At 34.2% G+C, this 20,656-nt stretch overlaps 2 protein-coding genes across 4 annotated transcripts; both read right to left on the bottom strand.

The window, feature by feature from the left end:
- Positions 1 to 5,726: 5,726 nt before the first annotated feature.
- On the bottom strand, positions 5,727 to 8,178 carry LOC112285216 (small ribosomal subunit protein eS4z). Its single transcript, XM_024525883.3, has 6 exons — positions 8,102 to 8,178; positions 7,520 to 7,597; positions 6,918 to 7,098; positions 6,646 to 6,743; positions 6,387 to 6,469; positions 5,727 to 6,249 (listed from the first exon to the last, which is right to left on the bottom strand). The coding sequence occupies exons 1-6, from the start codon at positions 8,102 to 8,104 to the stop codon at positions 5,901 to 5,903; spliced, it is 792 nt and encodes a 263-aa protein (XP_024381651.2). The 5' UTR covers positions 8,105 to 8,178; the 3' UTR covers positions 5,727 to 5,900.
- A 1,126-nt stretch (positions 8,179 to 9,304) lies between these two features.
- Positions 9,305 to 14,714, bottom strand: LOC112285213 (uncharacterized). Of its 3 annotated transcripts, none has more exons than XM_024525877.3 (7): positions 14,441 to 14,714; positions 13,730 to 13,851; positions 11,144 to 13,493; positions 10,814 to 10,913; positions 9,967 to 10,676; positions 9,759 to 9,857; positions 9,305 to 9,571 (listed from the first exon to the last, which is right to left on the bottom strand). In XM_024525877.3, the coding sequence occupies exons 3-7, from the start codon at positions 13,454 to 13,456 to the stop codon at positions 9,455 to 9,457; spliced, it is 3,339 nt and encodes a 1,112-aa protein (XP_024381645.1). In that variant the 5' UTR covers positions 13,457 to 13,493; positions 13,730 to 13,851; positions 14,441 to 14,714; the 3' UTR covers positions 9,305 to 9,454. The 3 variants fall into 3 exon arrangements, with proteins under 3 accessions (XP_024381645.1, XP_024381646.1, XP_090108297.1); XM_024525878.3 differs by having other exon boundaries at positions 14,458 to 14,595; XM_090252171.1 differs by lacking the exon at positions 14,441 to 14,714 and adding an exon at positions 14,108 to 14,222.
- Positions 14,715 to 20,656: the final 5,942 nt, after the last annotated feature.

Genomic DNA, 20,656 nt, shown 5'->3' with positions numbered 1-20,656 from the left:
GAATTAAAATGTAACTAGAACATGGGTCAGGACACGAACGCATTTATATACATTAATCAGCGTGTGGCTTGTGGGTCTTGTAACGAAATATGAAGCGTGGTTGAGCGTGGCTGAACAGGATAAGGGAGAAAAAGCGCACGGCAGGGCACGCACACAAACAGTCTCACGAAGCCATCTGGAAAACAGGTGGCCCAGGATCTGCCATCCTCACACCCACCAACGCCGATCAAACTTTTACAACGATTTCTTCCCCGTTTCATCTGGGTTTCTTTCTGCCGCTGTCAGTCCAAGTAAACGTTATATGCCAGTACCAATCATTCTGAATTCTCGTTCATCTTTCACGCCCTAAAACTCAGCATATTCTTCAGCATTTTCCGCATTCTGATCTTTGTCCCGAGCTATATCTCTGGGAGCTGGTCATTTGACGATGCAACCTGCTCATTCAATCATTCATTCATTACCCAGTGAATCAGCATTGAACTTTTTATCGAAGTTGCCACCGCTTTCACATGAATCTTCTTCGAGGATTACCGCCGACCACTAATATTGCCGCGCACCTTCATTCCTTCATTCAGTCACAATATGCGGTGCTGTAATATTCCAACGGTAATAAATAAATAAATTTATTTATTTATTACAGTACAAAGCAGTGCAGTTGGTTGGACATTGAAAGGATGTAACTATTTTAATTTGTGGTTACTAAGTCATGTGTTAATAATACACATGTGTAATATATTTTCACATTGCTTAAGTAAAGACAACCATCATTTAAAAGTGAAATGTATATTTGTTCATTTGAAACATAAGGGATATATGATTTTTCTATTAAATTATATTATTAATTAAATAAAAAATAAATATGAAATACCACAATCATACTAAACATAATATAGGCCAACTAACTAGAGACCAACTATATATAACATGGAGGCCTTTTCTTGTTGCTTTGGTTAAATCACCTCTAGAACATGACTAATGGATAGAAACTTCACCAAGGCACTAACAAAAACTAATGTTGTTGGATACAAATAGGTTGTAAATTTTTTAATTTGAGGTTACTAAGTTACAAATTGATAACTCCTAAAGAAACATCAAACCTAAGAAAATGAAAATAAAATAAAATAAAATACTCATAACGAGAGCATCATTTATATTTCTTCAATGTCTTGATAAATATATATATATATATATATATATATATATACATATGACAACAACTAAAATAATTAAGGTAAAAAAAATTAGAATAAATTATATTTACATTGGTATCTTGTCTTTACTTTCTTGATAATAAAGGATCTTTATTGTATTTAGAGAATTGTATCACAAAAATGCAATATATAATTTTAAAATGTAACATATAATTTTTGTTGTATAAATATAGAGATTTTAAGATTTATTTTTATATTCTTCAATGATTGTCTTTAAAATTTGTTTATTGCTATTATAAATGCTATCTTTATTGAAAATTACCTTTGCTTGAACTAAAACAAAACTTGTGTATATGATGGGCATAATAAGATTGGTAGAAGAAAAATTAATTATTCCTTATAATCTCTACCTAATAGTCTTGTCTCTATAACTCAATTAGTGAGATCTATAATGACCATGTATGATCCATTGTAAAGCCTTAGATGCAAAGTTTGAAATATTATGCAACAACATAATTGAATATCCAACCTTTAGCTCTAAGTTAAATAATAGCAATTCTAATGGACTTAATGTTATGGATATACCATTCAAGTAGGATAAGATTTCAAGAGTTTAAGGAAATAAAACACAAGAAATTTACTTTATATCACAAACAAAGAGCTAAAACAAGGCACAAAAAGAAGACTAAAAAGATCAAGTTAAGCTATAAGGATTATATTGTTTAAATTAAGGATCTCAATAACTATATATATATATATATATATATATATATTAGATACAAAGAAACTCCTTGAGAAGTTTTTTTGATGCATAGAAATTAAGTAAGCTTCCAAAAATCTTCTATATTCATCTTAGATCCATTGGAACCTTTGAGGACATTTTGCAAGCTTCTTTGAATCTATTAGAATCTATTAGGGACTTTCTAGAACCATTGCAAATCTTTTAGAACCTTCTAGAGTCTAATATATTCTTTAAAACTTCTTAGAATCTTCTTCTATTGTATGTTCATAACATCATAACTTCTTTTGTCTTTGAGTTCTATAAGGGGGATAGAGTCAAAGTTGATTAAAAGCAAAAGAAGTCAAAGATGTGTTACCACATATTGAAGTTGCATTTTTTATCATTCAAAAGATTCATTGGTCCTTATAAGTAATAATAGTAATTAATATTTTTTAAAATAGACCAAATTTGAATTTTTGTGTCTTGGTTGTAAAATTATTCTTCAAAAATTGCTTCAAGATGTCCTTTATGGACAAGTTCTACTTCAATGACCATTGCTACAAAGCACATGCTAGGTATTCTTTAACTCCTATTTGGTTCAAGTTTTTCTTCTTTTTAAGATTCACAATGTAAAATGTTTGGTTGAGATGGACTAATTGACATATTATTGTTATCTTAACTATTTATATCTAATTATATTAGTTGCCAAGGATATAAATTACAAAGATCCAAAACATCATATACTCTTGTGTCATTCAAAAAGTATAGATATTCATTTAAAGATGTTATAATATTAAGACTATAATAGCTATTTTCAAATATAAAAAGTCAAAATCTTTGAAATAAGACTAAAATAAGAAAGGTATTGATAAGAATGAAAAAGGCTTCATTCTTACCTCCATATATACTATCTAATTAGAAGCTATGTGGCAATATTCTATAGGATCTCTAAGATGTGTCCAATTTGGAGGACTCATATGTAATTTACAAAACAAGTTTCTTACATGTGCGCCACGTGACTAATGTACACCACAAGTCATGAATATGTGCAACATGTGGCTAACTTATTAGCCAAGTTTTCAACCCATTAATTACCAATAAACATGCATAAAGTCAAATTTGTATCTATAAAGCTTATAAGAAACTTGTTCACAATACATTATTAAATTTATTTACTTCTATTTATTTTTATTTAATTCTTTTAATCTAAATAAATATGTATATTCATGATATTATCCCTCCTTTTAGATACAAGTTCTACAATGAGCAATAATTACATATTGAGAAAAAGCAAGATGCAACAAATATTATTTTCCACATATTTTGATCTTTGTTTTTTCTTTAAGATAGTTGATAGGTCATCTCAGCCATTGATAGTATCGTATACTAGGGGGAGAAAGATGTCTCTGATATTTGATTATTGTCAACGCTTTTGTAACTTTCTTTAATTAAAACTTTTGAAGTACTACAAGAAGTGGTTTTTATCTCCAATAATATCATTTGATATAAATAGTCTCTTTCAAGGTTGTAATACCAAACATGTTATATCTTACCATCTATTTGAGAAAGAAAATATTTTTCTTAAAGATCTTCATTATTATTACATGGTTGTAAAGGCTGTAACAATCTTAATGCATTATTCGGTAACTTAGCAAAAAATAATTCATGTTGTGAATTTGTTGGTTATTGATTCTCTATTTCATTAGTACTATAAATACATAGAAATTACAAACAATGATAGATGTTAGAATGCAATCTTTATTGAACTTATTTCTTTTATAACAAATAATTGCTTGATTCTTCAAATTGGTTTGGATGGATTTTCTTAATATAAAAAAATCAACATCTTTTGTTTCATTTGTAAGATTCTTTGTTGGTTTCCATAAGCATTCACTAATATCATTTTTGCACCAATATATAAGATATTCTAATCAATTTTAGAATTACTTTGAATTTAAAAAAAATTCAACCTTAATTTTTTTAAATTATTATCTACTTTTATAGAATAAGGTGGCATTTATTTCTTTTTTGGCATATCCATTTAAGAGACATGTAAAATGCAAGAAAGATCTTAATAGATTCTTATAGGTTCAATCAATAAGCCATTGGATTGAATTATTTAAAAATAAAAAATGATTCAAGTCTGTAATATTCCAACTTGTTATTATAACAAATAGTCTTGATATTACAATAAAGTAATTATACATTGTTGTCTATATAGAATTGATGTTATTTATTACAATAGGCATCTGTATTAATTTTTTGTCAGTCTTGAGTTTCTTTTAATTGTGCCTTTATTATTGTGTGTAGGTGTAATAAACAATTTGCCAAATCTTTTGACATAGGATTATCAACTTTTGAATAGTCAAAAGTATTAAGTTGTGGATGATAATCATAATTGAAATAAAAAGGTGTTTGTTGAGTAGAAGAGTGTATTGTATTATTATAGGCAATATTTATCAATGACAAATGAATATTTCAATCATCTTGATGTTAATTAATGGTACATCTTAAATATTGCTCAAATAGTTGATGATAATTCTCAAGATTCTTTGAGACCTCCTAGGACCTTTCGGAAGCTTCTTAGAATCTACTAGAATCTATTAGGAATTTTTTGAAATCATCAAGAACCTTCTAAGGCCAAATAGAATCTTCAAGAATTTGCTTCTATTGTATGTCTATAACATATAGATTACATTCTAGCACAATACTTATTCCACCATAGTAATTTTAAATTTCTATTATTTTATAAAATTAAAAATTAATCTATAAAAAATAAAATGGAAATATCTTCTATGGCTATTATAATCCAAATTTGCTCAAAATAAATACATTAGAATATTTTATTTATATTTATATATTTTTCATCATGAAATAATTATATTTAGAGATAGTAAAAAAAAAAACTAATTTGAATGTAATCTACATCATCAAGTATAATTTCTACAATTCTTATTATAAGATTATTAAAAATCTATCTTAAAACCTATTATTTTAGAAACTAAAAGCATGTATTTTTTAAGAACTATAAATTTCAAATGTATAATTTAATCAAAATTCATAAAGTAGTACAAGAACATAAATTTCGTTAGCAACACCATCATTGTTCTTTTTGATCCTATATTCTTTTTTTTTAAATTGGTGTTACCAAATTCTCTCATCCAAAAAACTATAAAATAGATTCTGTTTAATTCTATTAAATCTAATCTTAAGATAGAACTACATGCACTTAGTTATACAATAGTTAATTAAGAATCTAAAAATCTTATAAAAACTACGATAGGAATCGATGTCAGAATTTTTTTGAAATACTACACTACACAAAAAGAAGACATTGAAGATGGACCATGCATTCCAGTCAAATTTAAACCAAATTAGCAAAACTTTGATCCTGCAAAAGAATAAATTTTAAAAAACAACAAAAATGCACGTTACATATTGCTCTGTAAAACATTCAAGCAATGTATTGTAAAAGAGTCCATACTAAACATTTGGGGCTTGACAAAAACAATAGGACATTCCAAGTTAGAAGTAAAATTGTCTCAAGAAAGCCATCCATTTATCAGTAATCCTTCATCCATTGTTTGTGTTTCTTTCATGGGCTCTATTCTCATTCATGTAGATAATCGCAAAAACTTGTGCTACTTGGACTGAAAGAGATAAAAGCCACACTTGTGCTCCTTGATCTCAAAAAGATACTTTAGAAAATGATTTCAAACTATTGTCTTTTTCACTTTCGAATTTAGAAGTGCTTTTGGATGACAACCTAAGATAATTGCAAAACAAGCTCATTTCGAAAAAAGCCGTTTTTGTAAACCGTAGAGGAGTTTCCCCAAATAAACTCTGGTGGAATATGCGACGAAATAAGACATTGTTTTGCCAATTAATCAAAAATGAACAATGCGCGAAGACAGAAGGTCAGTAGGGAAAATTCTGAAGAATAAAAAATATGACTTTCTTACCAATGACCATACACATAGCTCCGCTATGAGATGATAACACTAGTCACAGTGAAACTCAAACTACATTTAGGCAGCAGCCTTGAGAGCTTGACCTCGCTTCTTAGCCTCCTCCACAATTGAAAGCTTGATACCCTTGCCACGAGGTAGGGTGATCCAGGGCTTGGTGCCCTGACCAACAGTGAACACATTCCCCATGCGGGTGGCAAACTGCTGTCCAGTTGCATCAGTTACGTGGATGATGTCAAAACTTCCTTTGTGCTTCTCACGATGTTGAATCACACCAATACGCCCTCTGTTACGCCCTCCAGTCACCATAACAATGTTGCCAATATCGAACTTGATGAACTCAACAACCTTTCCAGTCTCAAGATTGATCTTGACAGTATCGTTGGCCTTGATAAGGGGGTCCGGGTACCTTACATGCAAAACAATGGTGTCAAGAGAGGTCGAATGCAAGCCTATGGAATTTTTGAAGACCAACCAGAGAGAGATTCTGTAAATAATAAGTGGAGCTAATTTGCATGATAAAGAATCAATTTGATACTTCCATACCTAATGGTCCGGCCATCGAAAGTGGTAATGTGTGGTACGCCCTTGTCTCCAAACTGAGCAGACCTGACCTTGCACAGCTTGTACTGCAAAAGGATCAAAACTGTTCAGAAAGTACAAGAATTTTTTTCTTTAAAGTTTGAGACGATCACCTGACAGATCACCTGATACTAACCCGGCACAGCTTAACAGCATCCCTCACCTAGCAAATTACAGCTACAGGCAGTTCAACCACAACGGTTGACCTTGTAAAAATACGTACCTTGGCTTCTTCGGCGCTGATGTTGTGCAGGGTGAAACGACCTTTGTTGTCATACAACAACCGGAAGTTCTCGTTCGTCTTGGCAATGGATATCACATCTAGCAAAGGATGAGATGAGAGTACTCAGGAGCCGAAGGGAGACAGCAGTACACTACAGGACATGACCTATATCCGAAAAAAACTCTTTGAAAAGCCAATACTTACTATATCATTCACGAGACATTGATAACAAGCTAAAAACGTGGGCATTTTTGCGCCGCTGGTTTACTCACCCATGAACCCTGCTGGGTAGCACTTGTCAGTACGGACCTTGCCATCAATGGAAATAAGGCGTTGCATGACAATAGCAACAACTTCACGGTAGGTCAACGCATACTTCAGCCTATTCCTCAGCATAACCACCAGAGGCAAGCATTCTCTCTCCTTGTGTGGTCCAGGAGATGGCTTGGGGGCCTGATAATATAACCAAACAACACATCCAACTTAATTATTTAACATAAAAATTAGATCCAAAAACTAGGCATTGCAATGTTTCGCTGGACATCTAGTGTTCGATAGTTTTTTGGTGCACATATTCTTCATAACAATGCAAAAAAAAAAAAAAAAAAAAAAAAAAAAAAAAAAAAAAAAAAAAAAAGGAAGAAGAAAGAAAGAGAAGCACCAGCATCCAAATCGCAAGGCGCTAGACATAATGATATGAACGCATTAGAATACTCACTATGACCACGTTCTATTCTAGAATACTTGAAAATCGTTCTATTCAAGAATGTGAGCAATTCGCTGAGACTGACATTCGAATCCCTGAGATAGTCAGAGAAATGCGTACTAGCATGACGATTGAACGTTGAGTATAAAAGCAAGATGTAAAACTTACAAAGGCACCACCCAACTTGTCAAGCATCCAGTGCCTGGGCGCATTGAGCCTCTTCAAATGCTTCTTCAAACCGCGAGCCTGCCAGAGATTGGAAAGATGAATACAGGAGACCATGACAGGCCAAAATCCAGTCGATAAACCGACCACAAAAATGAAGCGAACAATGACGTAAACGAAAAACATCCTTCCAAGTGTCCAACTCAATTCCTGGACTATACTGCTGATCATGTACCAAGAATACATCAGCATTGCCATAAACGAAAAATACAGTACTCGCTCAGAGCATCCATACATCACTACCACTATACAAGACAAACTCTCCAAGGTGCAACACCTAGAAATTTCTTCTTCTCAATGAGTGAACAGAAGAAAACCCTAAAACATACACCATCTACCAGAAATAACTAGAAAAAATATCGAAAGATGGTCACTCCCAAACCGTATCATTTTCGATGTTTCACACACGGGCATATAACCAAACCTAAGAAGTTATAACACTAAAACCTATTTTTCTGGACAGTTAGACGCCAGAATTGAAACACGTTATAGAAAAATTCAAATGAGGAGACACAGGTGACGTACCATCGTGGCGAGGCGGAGTAAGAACCCGCACGAGGGCGAGGGATGGCGGTCCGGCGCGAGAGAGTGCACACAAATCGTGCTGCGAAGAGACTTCACAATCGTCATGGCTAGGGTTTTGGGAGGAGCGATACGATGGGCGGTCTTCGATCACCGCGCCGGAGGATCTGGTCGCCGTGTAGGCCTGCACTTGCAACTTGAAAAAGAACATGAAAAATAGAAAAAAAAAAAAAAAAAAAAAAAAAAAAAAAAACTTGTGTCGAGAATGTAAAAAATCACAATTATTTTTTTAATTTTTTAATTTAATTTGTGTTGTGTAATGTTATCACTTGCATCGACATATTTTCTGGTTTAATTATCTTGGGCACTCAAGTATGACTTCAAATTTTCATTTTGATTCTTTTCCGTACATTGATATGTGAAGCTGAGAATTTATACCCGCTTTTAAGAAGGAAAAAATAAGAGAGAAGGTGAATGTAATATGCGTGTACAAACTTATTCACGTCTGGAATTCAGCATGTTATTTTATCTTTCTTCAATACTGTACAACCATGTTTGTTAGTTCTCTACTCAGTAAGAAAAATTAGAAATTAATTTGGGTAAAATCCTCTGTTTAATTTTACGGACGAATAAAATTGCATATTCTGTACATTCCGTTCCACATAGACAAACAGTGAGTTTGAATTCAAACTTGAAACGGAAGTACTCAAGCATGACAATTGAACAATTCCATGATCACAACCACTAATATTGAGTTACTGGAGTTTCAGAACTATAAAACCCCAGTAAATGTTTCGCTTCACTCAAAATCCAACTTAGAAGGCTTTATATTTTACAATTGCATCAGAGCGGTATAGGTGTTTTAACAAACCCAATTCAAACTTTTTTTTGCAGTTCAGTTCTCACTCTACTCGCTGCCACTAATAAAGAAAGGTGCAAATATGTTGTCTACTGTCATATTTTGTTTACTTGCGATAAGCTGTTTCAAACCACAGTTTAAGGTCCCACATGTTGAGAGTCATATACACGTGAAACTGACATTGCAAAAATGCACAAGCTGTGTAAAAACCTCAGCAGGACTGTGTCTACACAAGGCTGTCATTAGACCACTCTGAAAAACATACATAGATTCCACATTATGCAGAAGATACTGCAACTTAGAGTGTTGTGAAGATATATAAAATGGGTCGTAGAGAACAGAAAATATAAGGGAAAAGAAAAAGGTCCAATTAATGAGGTTCATAATCAGAGTGTTTAGAATACAAGTTCCGAGGCGCAGCACTCGGGTGAGTCAATTGGACATTGAAACGACTCAAATAAATCTGTAGAATGAATGCTGCGCTGTGTTTTGTAGCATCATAGTACACTAGCGATTTTCTTTCCAGGGGGAGTTTTCTTTGATGGGAAAAGTCGGACATGTTCGAGGTCGCTTCCCGCTGCATCGGCGAAGATTGTCCTTCGCGGTCCTGTTTCCTGCGGAGAAAGGGCATGAACATGTCGATGTTCAGGACTGGATTTCATCAAGTAACACGCAATTCTTCTTGAGAATAGTGAACTAAAACACAGTTTGGATATTCAAGGGTTAGATCAACAGATGACCCATGTATCTATGTAAATTTTTAAGCTTGATCCAGAGTTGCGTCGTTGAATTTGTACTTACAATGAGGCGACAAACGCGCTTGCTGTCACGACTCAATTTTAGGATCTGAGCAATGGCCCAATCCTCCATTTTGACCGCGCGGTCTAGAGCTCCCTTCGACTGTGAGGGCAACCATAATTGGCATGGTGTTAATCATGGTACATTGGATGATCTATAACTACATCAAGTGTCAATTATCGTATCACGACATAGGGATCCATTCATATACCTTGTCTGAAACGGTATCGTATGCGGTGGATGTTCCTGGTTCCGACGGAGAATTCAGATTGCCTTCAACCACGGAGCGCATGCTTCGCATCTCCTGAATTAACCTGGTAGTAATGTTCTCCGCCAGTTTCATCTGAGAGGTAATGAACTCCCTTGCAGCAACCGACTGGTCACGAGTGGAAATGCATCTTGGGCATTTGCATATCCCGCGGCAAGTGCGGGACTCCTCACCAGTCTTCAGTATACTTCTCGGTCGTTGTGAGGTTTTCGATTTCTCTATCAGGGTACAGGGCCCAACTGGTAGTTCAGTCTGGCTACCTACTCCGACGGGCAATGATCCTTGCGGAAGGGGAAGATTGCTGATAGATTCACTACCAGTACAATCAGCATTGGGGCTGTGCCTCCGTGCGGAGGGCTTCTTATGTTCAGGAGAACCTGCCACAATGCGAGTTACAGTGCCGGACGAAGGTTCAGTAGAAGCAGGACTCAACGTACTTGAGTCAACCTCAGTAGTTACTGGAGGCAAAGAGGAGGTATGCTGCACGGATATAGTGTCTTGCTCAATGTGCTCCACACCGCAGCGCATCACTTCCTGAACTTCATTTGAAGCAGGGATGTCATCATTGGATGGGCTTAGAACTTGAGGCGTACAATTCTCGCTCAAGTCTATTTTCCGACATACCGTCTTGCTTGGACATGCCTCGCTTAAATCTACACCATCGAACAAGGCACTTCTACATGTTATAAGGGTGAGACAGCCAGTGTAATCCCGTCACGGATATTAACCTGCTTTCCATAATCAGAGATTTCCAAATCACCTCAAAGGAATGCTGAACATATTGACTTACTAGACTTCATCTTTTTAATCTTCAGCTGAATAGAGGACTTCCTTGCTGAGTCAGGTCGACTAGCTTCGATGAGTTTCAGCCGAGAATTAGGAGAGAAGGTCTGTCAAGCCGAAAGCATCCATGAGGTTCAGGTTCCACAGAAAACGTGTCGGAATCAGACGACTTCCAGCATCCAGACGCTCTTCACATTCTCCCTTTTTAACTTCTATTGAAAACATTCATCCCATGAAGAAGAATTTCCTACCACTTCAGTAAGCAAACACTTTTTGAGAGGCACAATGTAAGTCACGAATCCGACAAGTGATAGTATAAGTGACTCGGGCTTCTCACCTTTCGATTTCGCTTGCTGAGACTGTCGGTCTTCAAGTTGCTAAACAAAACTCCTTTGGGAGTCGAAACAGTATCACTGGCATCATTGGCATCTCCTTCGAGAACAACCCCAGAAACTTCTTTGGGGCAGGAAGACTTGGTTGGTGACTCTGATACATCCGCCAGACTGTCTGCCTTGGGGCTATTACTCTCACTAGAGCGATTCTCTTCAGCAGTAGGGAGGATATTTTCCTGGACCCTAAGAGCGTCTTCATCGCCAGAATGTGAGCCCAATTTTGCTTCAGGGGCAAGACCATGGGGCTGGGGAGTGAGGTTGACTTCGTTGAAAGTGTCTGATACACACGTCTCACTGCGGGTAGTAATGCGAGACAATAAGTATTTCCCCACGAGGTCCTTTGTGGAGCTTGGGACAAAGTCCAGGCCTGACTGCGGAACACTCAAAGGAAATGGTGCATTCAAGACCTCCTGGTGCTTCGGGGAAAAGTCGGGCACATTAAGAACGTACATTGTATCATCCATACCTACCAGCATATCGAGAGCCATATCTTCCGTAAAACTTCTTCTCTTTCTTTTCTTTTTCTTCGAGGTCTTCGAGACTCCTAGGGCTGTACCAGAGAGGTGATTCGGCAGTAAATCATCTGGTGTCGCTAAAGAATCTAGCAGGGCATCAATTCGGCCCTCTGTCATTTCAAGTTCCGTTGGAGTAACAGTTGATGCGAAATTCACTGCGGCAAATTGAGAGTTGCCAGTGGGAGGTTCCGAATGACATGATGCGATCCTAATGTCGGCAGAGATCTCCGAGCTCTCCAGAGAAGAGTTCTCTTTCCTAGGAGCCACCAAAGAATTATCTACAGGTGCTATTACAGCGTCTTCCATTAGCACGTTAGGTGCACGTAGAACTAGACCCACATCAGGAGCGAGGACAGACTGGTCATCTCTACCAGCTAGTGAATGTTCAGAGTTACAGGAGAGACAAGAGTCTAGGGTTTCCTCGCCCTCAATGTCGGAGGGCAATTCTTGTGCGATCTCGCCACCAAGGTGTTTTGACGCGGCATCAATGACGTCATTGATGCCTTGAATTGCAATCTCCCGAGTGGATGGATCGAGGATGCATACTTGAGAAGAGTTACAAGATGTACTAGGGGTTGGTAAGCCCTGCACAGAAGGATCTAGGTGTGATAACTTCTCCAGCGTCACGTCATTTGATTCAGTGGGGCTTGTATTCTCTGGATGATACATACGGACGACGCTAGATGATTGTGATATTTCAATCGCAGAACTCTGCATAGCGTGGCCATCCGACCTGGCCATGTCCATACTTGACCGTGCCGCAAGAATGTCCACAGTTGGCTGGAGGGCAAATGATTCTCGCACAACACTATCATATGATTCACAATTCTCACATTGACACAGATCGTCACAAATCTGAATCACAGTAGAAGACTCCTGAACTCCACTGTTGGAGCCCGCATTTGCCCCACCTGCTCTCGCCTCGGTAACGCGAGCCCTAATAGCTTTGAACTTAACCTTGCGACGCTGGAAGACCTTGATGCCAGTGTTGTCGCTTGACGCCCTGCCCACAGTGCTTGCGGACTTTTTCAAACTTCCTGGACGGGTTTCGTTGTCATATTGGCTGTTCAAATTCTTACTAGGAGTGTCCAAGAGCTTGGAGCATAATTGCAGCTCATTTGAACTTCTTCTCCTCTTCCTATCCTTGGAAGACCTAGCCTTCAAGGGAGTCACAGGAATCTCTGCAGCAGAGATCGCCTCATCCACTGGAGCAACCACTTCCTTGGAGGGGGCAATCACTACGTCCACAGGAGAAGCCACCATGTCCACAGGAGGAACCTCTCCCCCCGAGGGAGGTATCACCGCGCTCACTGGAGCGTCGACTTCTTCCGCCAGAGAAGTAACAGTGTCTACCGGCGGAATCAGTTCCATCACGGGAGGGTTCCATTTTACAGTTGCTAAAGATCCCCTGTTCTTCCTCCGTTTCAATTCAAGTACGAATTCTGCGAGTGTCTTCTCGCGCTTACCCTCCTGTACGTCGTTTCCAGATCCGGACCTCAAATGATCGCGCGTATGGGAAGGTGTCGTTCTTTGCTCTAGCTTCACTGTGTCATTGAAGTCTAACACTCTCTTAAATTTTAACGATGAGCCTCTCCTCGTGTTCAAGACTTTACAAATTTCACCTTCTTTGAAGGTCGCCACATAAAAGTCAGCATCGTTCGAAGAGTTCAGTAATGATACTGATATTGGAACTTCAACCTTAACGGGAGGTGCCATTTCACAACGATTCACAAGAATAGTCATGAGAGACAGCAGGTTCTTAGATTGAGGACCTGGAGACCTGCGAAGATAGGTCAGAAGATCAGGAAGACGCAACTGTAGCATATGAATTGAGCGAACCTAACTTAATTAGTGTCAACAGACTTCCTGGGCTAAACCTGACTAACAGGATTCAAATTCCTGCCTCAAGAAGCAATCGCTAGGCTGAAGAGACAAACCTAATGAAATCAGCATGCAAGAAAACATCGCGTGTTTCGCGCAATTTAGTTCGCTTCACACTCCAACAAATGGACTCACCAGCAGCGATCTGATTTGAATGCTTCTAGATCGGCAAGACCTCAGATGTTCGAGATTTCCGTAGGCATGCTCCTCACAGCACATTGCATCAGAGTTCAAAAGGACATCAACCTTTTAACTTCCTGCCACACACAGTGCAAGAGATCTCAGAATGTGTCATTACTTTAATGCTAACCACCAAAAATTAGCAATGTAGCAGGCATCTGACCCATTTCATACAGAATCACAAGTGATTCACTGCCAAATTATTGGTTCCAGGAGATAAAGTCATAAGTTCCGAAAATGATCAATGACATGGACAGACCCTATATGACAGGACACCGACGCAAGATCAAAACCAACTGACGATTACAGGGCGATTGCGAGTAAAAAGCCTACGAAATTAGAGTCGCATCCGATTCTCAAAAAGTCCCACTCGGGATTCCAAGGAACACAACCCTCGTAAGAGAGAGCTGGACTTTGCCTAGAAACGACGTAAGAGATATGTGCTGGTGTTCCACATTCTACGTTGCAAATTGAAGAACACACGGTAGTGCCTCGAAGCGCAAACACGCTCCCAATGAGACCCATTCCCAAGAATGCGTACCATGTTCGACAAACCAAGATAAAGCACGTCGACGATCGTGACCTTGCTGAGTCAAGACACATCAGGAATAGACGACGTGCCCGGACCACACAGATTGATACGCATAAGGGATGTAAACAACAGACCTAGGGCGGCATCAAACCTCGACAGAGCCGGGTCCACACCATAAGCGCTCCAACTCCTCGACAGAGCCGAGTCCACACCAAAAGCGCTCCAACTCCACGACAGAATGAAAACCCCTTCAGAAACCAGAAAGGCTTAAGTCCTACGATACAAGATCCTAACACCAACTCTCTCCGTCCCACAATACCTGCAAGCACTGATGCAACCTTCAACGGCCAGCAATTGAGAGAGAGAGAGCGTCTTTGAAACTGTAGGCCATAGCCAACTCTGGCTGACGAGCGCGAGATGGCGGGAAGGCAGGCAGAGTGGCGCCAAATGAGGAAGATAAACGTTAGCGCGAATCAATTATGATGACGTGGTCAAGGAGACGTTGGGATTTGGAGGACCTGTCGCGGGTATCAATGCTAACTTCCAATGTTCCCATTTTCACTCACCATTTAGTTTCTGTTGCTTTTCGATTTCGCCTTCTTTCCTTTCCCTTATGATTCCATGTCTTTTTCTTCTGGAACTTTGTGGTTCCTTTCCTTTTCTTTACCATCGTTATTGTTACTTTTCTTTTCGAAACTATGCATAGTAAAGGTTTTGCATATAAATATATAGTATATGCTTGAATCTAGTATATTCAGAGTCTAAATATGTTTACTAAAAAATAAAGACATAAAGTGGAGATAAGGTGAGGGACCACAACTTTTTAAATGTTTTTATTGGTTTGAATAGAGAAACCTCATTGAGTTGGCTTAATTTCCAAAAAAAAAAAAAAAAAAAAAAAAAAAAAGTCCTAAGTGGAATGCATTTTTTTTATTTTTTATTTTTCTCCTTCTATATGGTACAAATAGTATTGTGATTTCTATTACAGATTTTTACAAATGAATCTTATTACATCTATTTATTTGTATATTTCAAATCACATGAATCTTATTACATCTATTTATTTGTATATTTCAAATATTTGTATATATAAAATCACCAAATATTGAAACTCTCTTCTCAAGTCATAATACCAAATCCATTATATTTTGTTATTTATTTGAAGAAGAACATGTCATTCTTGAAGGTCTTCATCTTTATTACAGTATCTTAAAGGCTGTGATAATTGCAACATCTTATCTTATAAGTTAGTAAATGATGGCTCTTAAGTTGAATTTATTAGCTATTGATTCTTCATCTTTTAAATGCCATAATTAGATAAAAACTACAAACAATGATAAAAGGTATAATGTAATTTTTAAAAAATTATGCTTCTATTGTAGTAAAGATTTATTATCTTTCATCTTCATAAAAAGCTTTGACTGTCTCTATTGCATTTGTAAGTTTTTTTTGTTGGCTTCTATGTGTATTTGTTAATATCATATTCATGCCAATGAATAAGATATTCTAATCTAAATTAGCGCCACTTCAAGTTTAAGACTTCTTCTACCTCAAATTCTTCATAATTACCTATTTTTATAATATGTAGTAGTATTTGTCTTCTTTCTAAGATATTCAATATCTTATATGGTTCCAAAAGAGACATGTAAAATATAAGATGGATTTTCTTAGATTCTAATAGATGTAATTAATAAGCAACTAGATTTACTTGTTTTCAAATAGAAAATGGTTCAAAAGTATGATAATTCAACTTATTACAAGAGCCAATAGTTTTAATATTATAACAAAATAATCATATCTTATCACCAACGTAAAAATGAGGTTGTTGCTTGTAATAGGCATCTGCATTGCTCTTTTATTGTTCTTATGTCTCTTTTAATTATGCTTTCATTTTTATATGAAGTTCAAATAAAAAATTTATAAATTTTTTTGTCACAAGATTATTAACTTTTGAAAAGCCAAAAGCATCTAGTTATAGATGATAACCATAATTAACAAAAAAAGATGTTAATTACATAGAAGAATATATCATATTATTCAAAGTAAATTTTATCAATGGTAAAAGAGTTATCCAATCATCTTATTGGTAGTTGATAATACACCTCAAATACTACTCCAAAACTTAATTTATATGCTATATTTGTCTATCAATTTGAAGATGGAAAGCCAAAAATAGTTTTATTTTGACTTTTAGAAATTTTAAAAGTATTTTCTAAAAATTCTATACAAAATAAGTTCTCTTATCTGATATGATATTTGTAGGCAATCCATAATAGTAATAGATGTTGTTAAGGAAAAAACTTAGCTATTTTTTCACTTGTGATAGATTTTGTACATGGTTCAAAATATGTCATCTCGATGAAACAATCTATTATCACAAATATAGAATCATAAGAATTTGAGACTAGAAGTTCCATGATAAAATCTATAGAAACAAAAGACTATGATTGTCTTGAGATGAATAATGGCTGAAAAAGTTCATAAGGTTGATGACGAGGAGTTTTTGATCTTAAGCAAACATCATAGGATTGTATAAAATCTTAAACTTCCTTCTACATTTGGACTCACCAATAATCTTTGGATATTAGTTCCAAAGTCTTATTATACTTTAAATGTCTTACTCCTAGAAATTCATAATAAGCTTGAAGAACATATAATCAACCTTCACCTTTTAGAACATATAAGTAGCCTTCAAAATATAGTAGATAGTTTTTGAATTTAAACCTAAAATTATCATAAGACTTTTAAGGATTTTCTTTAATATCAAAAATAAGAAGAATGGAAGACATACTTGATTGAATTTGCTTAATGAAAGTTGAATCAATAATTATTGTTGATTTCATTGCTTAGAGATGGAAATGCTCTTGTTTCAAGAGAATTATCTATTGTTGATTGAAAGTAATATCTCTTCCTTTAATTCAAGGTAAGATTATCTAAAGAGTACACCTAACGAACCTTATTATTTTTTTAGTCGATAAGTGATCTTGAATTTGAATCTTGACAAGGATATACTCCAACAGACTTGGCGACAATTCAAAATGTATGCTAATATAAAATTCTCAAGGTTCTTGTGATTGTATATATGATAATTAGATTATGAGTGTTTTTTAAATAATAGTACCATTCTTAAAATTAATCCATAATTATAAGAAGTTTTTTATTGTGGATCTTATAATTAATTTTTTTTGCTAAAATATTTTTGAAATAAAAAACTATCAGATAAAGTTTATCATTTATTTCTATTTATGAAAAAATAATAATAAAAAAATTGATGCATCTATTTTTATAAAAAATGGTTAAAGAAATTGACACCATACAGAATTGGTGCAAAAATAAAAATTATCTTTAAAACTTCAAATACTACTTCTACTTCTTGATTCTATTGAAATTTGTCATTAAAAGTCAAATATGTAAGTAGAGCTACAACTTAAGAGAAGTCTTTAATGAAGATGTGAGAGTAGTTGGCAAATCTTAAAAAACATTGGACACCTTTTACCATTATTGAGATCTTCTAATCCATAATAATTTGAACTTTCTTAAGATCTATCATAAGCTTATCATTTGAAATGATATATTCTAAGAAGTCAACTTGAGTAGTATGAAATACATACTTTTTAATCTTGACATAGAGTCCTACATGTCTTAGTTTTTGTAACATACAAAAAATATGAAGTTCATATTTTTATGAATTTTTAGAATAAATTAAGATATTGTCTAGATAACAAAGAATAAAATTTTGTAAAAATTCTCAAAAGACATCATTCATTAGATGTTAAAAGTTTTTAATACATTTGTAAATCCAAAAGGCATGACATTATATTTAAAATCCTATATATGGTTTGAAATGTAGTCTTTCATTCATCTCTTTTTTTAATGCATTCCAAATTGTATGTCCCTCATTGATCTATTTTTATATAGATTTTAACTTGATTTGATTAATCAAAAAGTCTAGATATTAAAAATAGTAGGTACCTATTCTTGATAGTGATTTTATTGAATCCTTGATAATCAATACTTATCTGCAATGATCCATCTTTTTTCTTCACAAATAAAATTGGAGCTTGTGCTAAAAATTTGGATTGACATATAAGGTTCTTGGCCAAATTTTCTTCAATATATTGTTGAATTTAGCCAACTCATTTTTTGATAAATTGTAGATTGGTCCAATTGCTAGTTGATTTCTCTCTTGAAGATGAATTGAGTAGTCATAAGGATAGTGTTTTTGAAGAGTATCCTTATTTTTCTTCTCAAATACCTTAAAAATCTTAATATTGGCTAAAATTATCATTTGATTTTTTTTATTAAAAATAGGCATAGCATAAATGATACAAGGTGATCCTTCTTTTTTAACATGTAAGAGAGCTCTTATACCTATAAATACAAGTATCATTATACTAGACTTACAACTTTGTACTTGATTAATTATACTCTTAATTATGCTTTCAAAAAAATCAAGACTATAAGAAATTTAATCTATTCAAGGATTATATTTTTTTAATTATAATAAATCTAAAATAATTAAATTGAAAAGAGATCTAATGATATTAAATACTACAAAGCTACTATAATTATTAATTATTACTTTTAAAAGTATTTTTTTATAAATAATATTTCTAAAAGATAAAAAACAATCATCTATGATTTCTACATGAATAAATTTTTTTTTTCTTTATTTAAGATATGTTATGTCTTTTAGCAAATTTTTCATCTTAGAAACAAGTTGAGGCTTTTAAATCTAGCAAGGCAGAGACTTTGCAATGTTTAGGTCCTAAATTAATATCTATTATAAAATAAAGAGATGATTTTGAAGAAAGAATAAAAACTTTATTAGATACTGTACAAGATTATAGACACATGATTTCTATTATAATTCAATAAACTCATTTTCTAACATATTGTATTTTTTGACAATTATACTTCTTATTTTATGATTGTCTCATTTTTTTAGATAATATTAAATAATGTGCTTTGCTTCTCCACAATATAAATACAATCCTTCTTGATAGTAATGAATCTTGTTTTGCTCAATAAGAGATTTAAAATATATCATATCAATTTGCATATCCTCTACTTCCAAAAGTATGTCTTGAAAAGATGTTGGTGTTGCCATTAAATTATAATAATGTTGAAACCTACTTATATAATTTTCAAATCAAAATTCAAAAAGTTGATTGTCACACTTTATAGCAAAATCAATTCCTTGACTTAATGTTTGAGGATCAAATAAATTCAACATCAATTTCTTTACCTCATATTGTAATCCATAAAAAAATTGGCTAAAGAATGCAGTATCATTTCACTTAATATCAATTATAAGTTGTCAAAATTATAAAGCATATAATATTAAAAATTTATTTACTTATATCGAAATGTGGATTTTATTTGTTGCAACACAAATTACATCATGTTTTCTATACATAGATCAAAATTCTACCAAAAAAACCTTCTAAATTATCCAATATTGAGTCATGTTGTTTAAAAAAAGATAAAAATTATGATAATGCAGAATTAAAAAGTAGTGTTTCAATAAACATGACTTGTGAACTTAGAGTTGGATAGCTTTGAGGTTGAAGTTCAATTGCTAATTGTACTTGATTAATAAACTCTCAAAACTTTGATCTTATAGCATCAAACTTCTCAAGTAAGGTAATTTTTAGTTTTTTAGTACTTGAATAGTGTTCCACTATAGGAGAAAGAATATGATTTGGTGCAAATACTAAAGTAGCTCCAATCATCTCTATATCTCCAATTTTTGCTTTTCTTCTTATCTTTTGTGGTGGTAAATTGAATTGATGCATTGCAAGTATTAACTCCCTCAATTTTTCTTACATTTGTGCCATTGCACTCTTCATTTCAACAAGCTCTACGATAATAATACTTAGAAGAAAAGAAATATTTAATATCATTGAAGATAAATAAAAAAATAAACTTAAGAATAAAGTAAATACTAAAAATAATATCAATTTAGAAGAAATTAATCCAAAACTTTTAATACGCTTATATCTTATTAAAAAAAAGGAATAATCTACTCTTAATCAAAAAAAGACAAAGCTTTGATATTACAAGTATACTCTTGTCAACTTGTGAAGGACAAAAACTAGATGAAAGAAATTAATCAAGTGAGACTTTTTGAAAGAAGTATAATACAATAAAAATAAAAAAGTATGTTTATTGAAAAGAAACTAAAATGGCTATTGCCAAGAGATAAAAAAAACTAGAGACCCTTGAAATTAAACTAGAAGCAAGAAAAAGATTGATGAGAGTGAAGAAGACTTCACTCTTGTCTCTATATATACTATCTACCTATGAGCTATGTATTGATGTTCTATAAGAGTGTTATAGACATATTA

The sequence above is a fragment of the Physcomitrium patens genome, chromosome 7 (assembly GCF_059467195.1).
Source record: "Physcomitrium patens ecotype Gransden chromosome 7, ASM5946719v1, whole genome shotgun sequence".
Classification (NCBI taxonomy): Eukaryota; Viridiplantae; Streptophyta; class Bryopsida; order Funariales; family Funariaceae; genus Physcomitrium; species Physcomitrium patens.
Note: the sequence above shows the minus strand (reverse complement) of the source record. Positions and strands in the feature narration are given on the sequence as shown.

Coding starts and splice junctions, on each gene's coding strand:
- LOC112285216 (XM_024525883.3), bottom strand. Junction 6,744..6,917: donor CTACCCAGCAGGGTTCATGG/GTGAGTAAACCA, acceptor ATCCTTTGCTAG/ATGTGATATCCATTGCCAAG. Junction 6,470..6,645: donor TCAGCGCCGAAGAAGCCAAG/GTACGTATTTTT, acceptor ATCCTTTTGCAG/TACAAGCTGTGCAAGGTCAG.
- LOC112285213 (XM_024525877.3), bottom strand. CDS start 13,456: ATGACTATTCTTGTGAATCGTTGTGAAATGGCACCTCCCGTTAAGGTT. Junction 10,914..11,143: donor TCAGCAAGCGAAATCGAAAG/GTGAGAAGCCCG, acceptor TCGGCTTGACAG/ACCTTCTCTCCTAATTCTCG. Junction 9,858..9,966: donor ACGATACCGTTTCAGACAAG/GTATATGAATGG, acceptor TTGCCCTCACAG/TCGAAGGGAGCTCTAGACCG.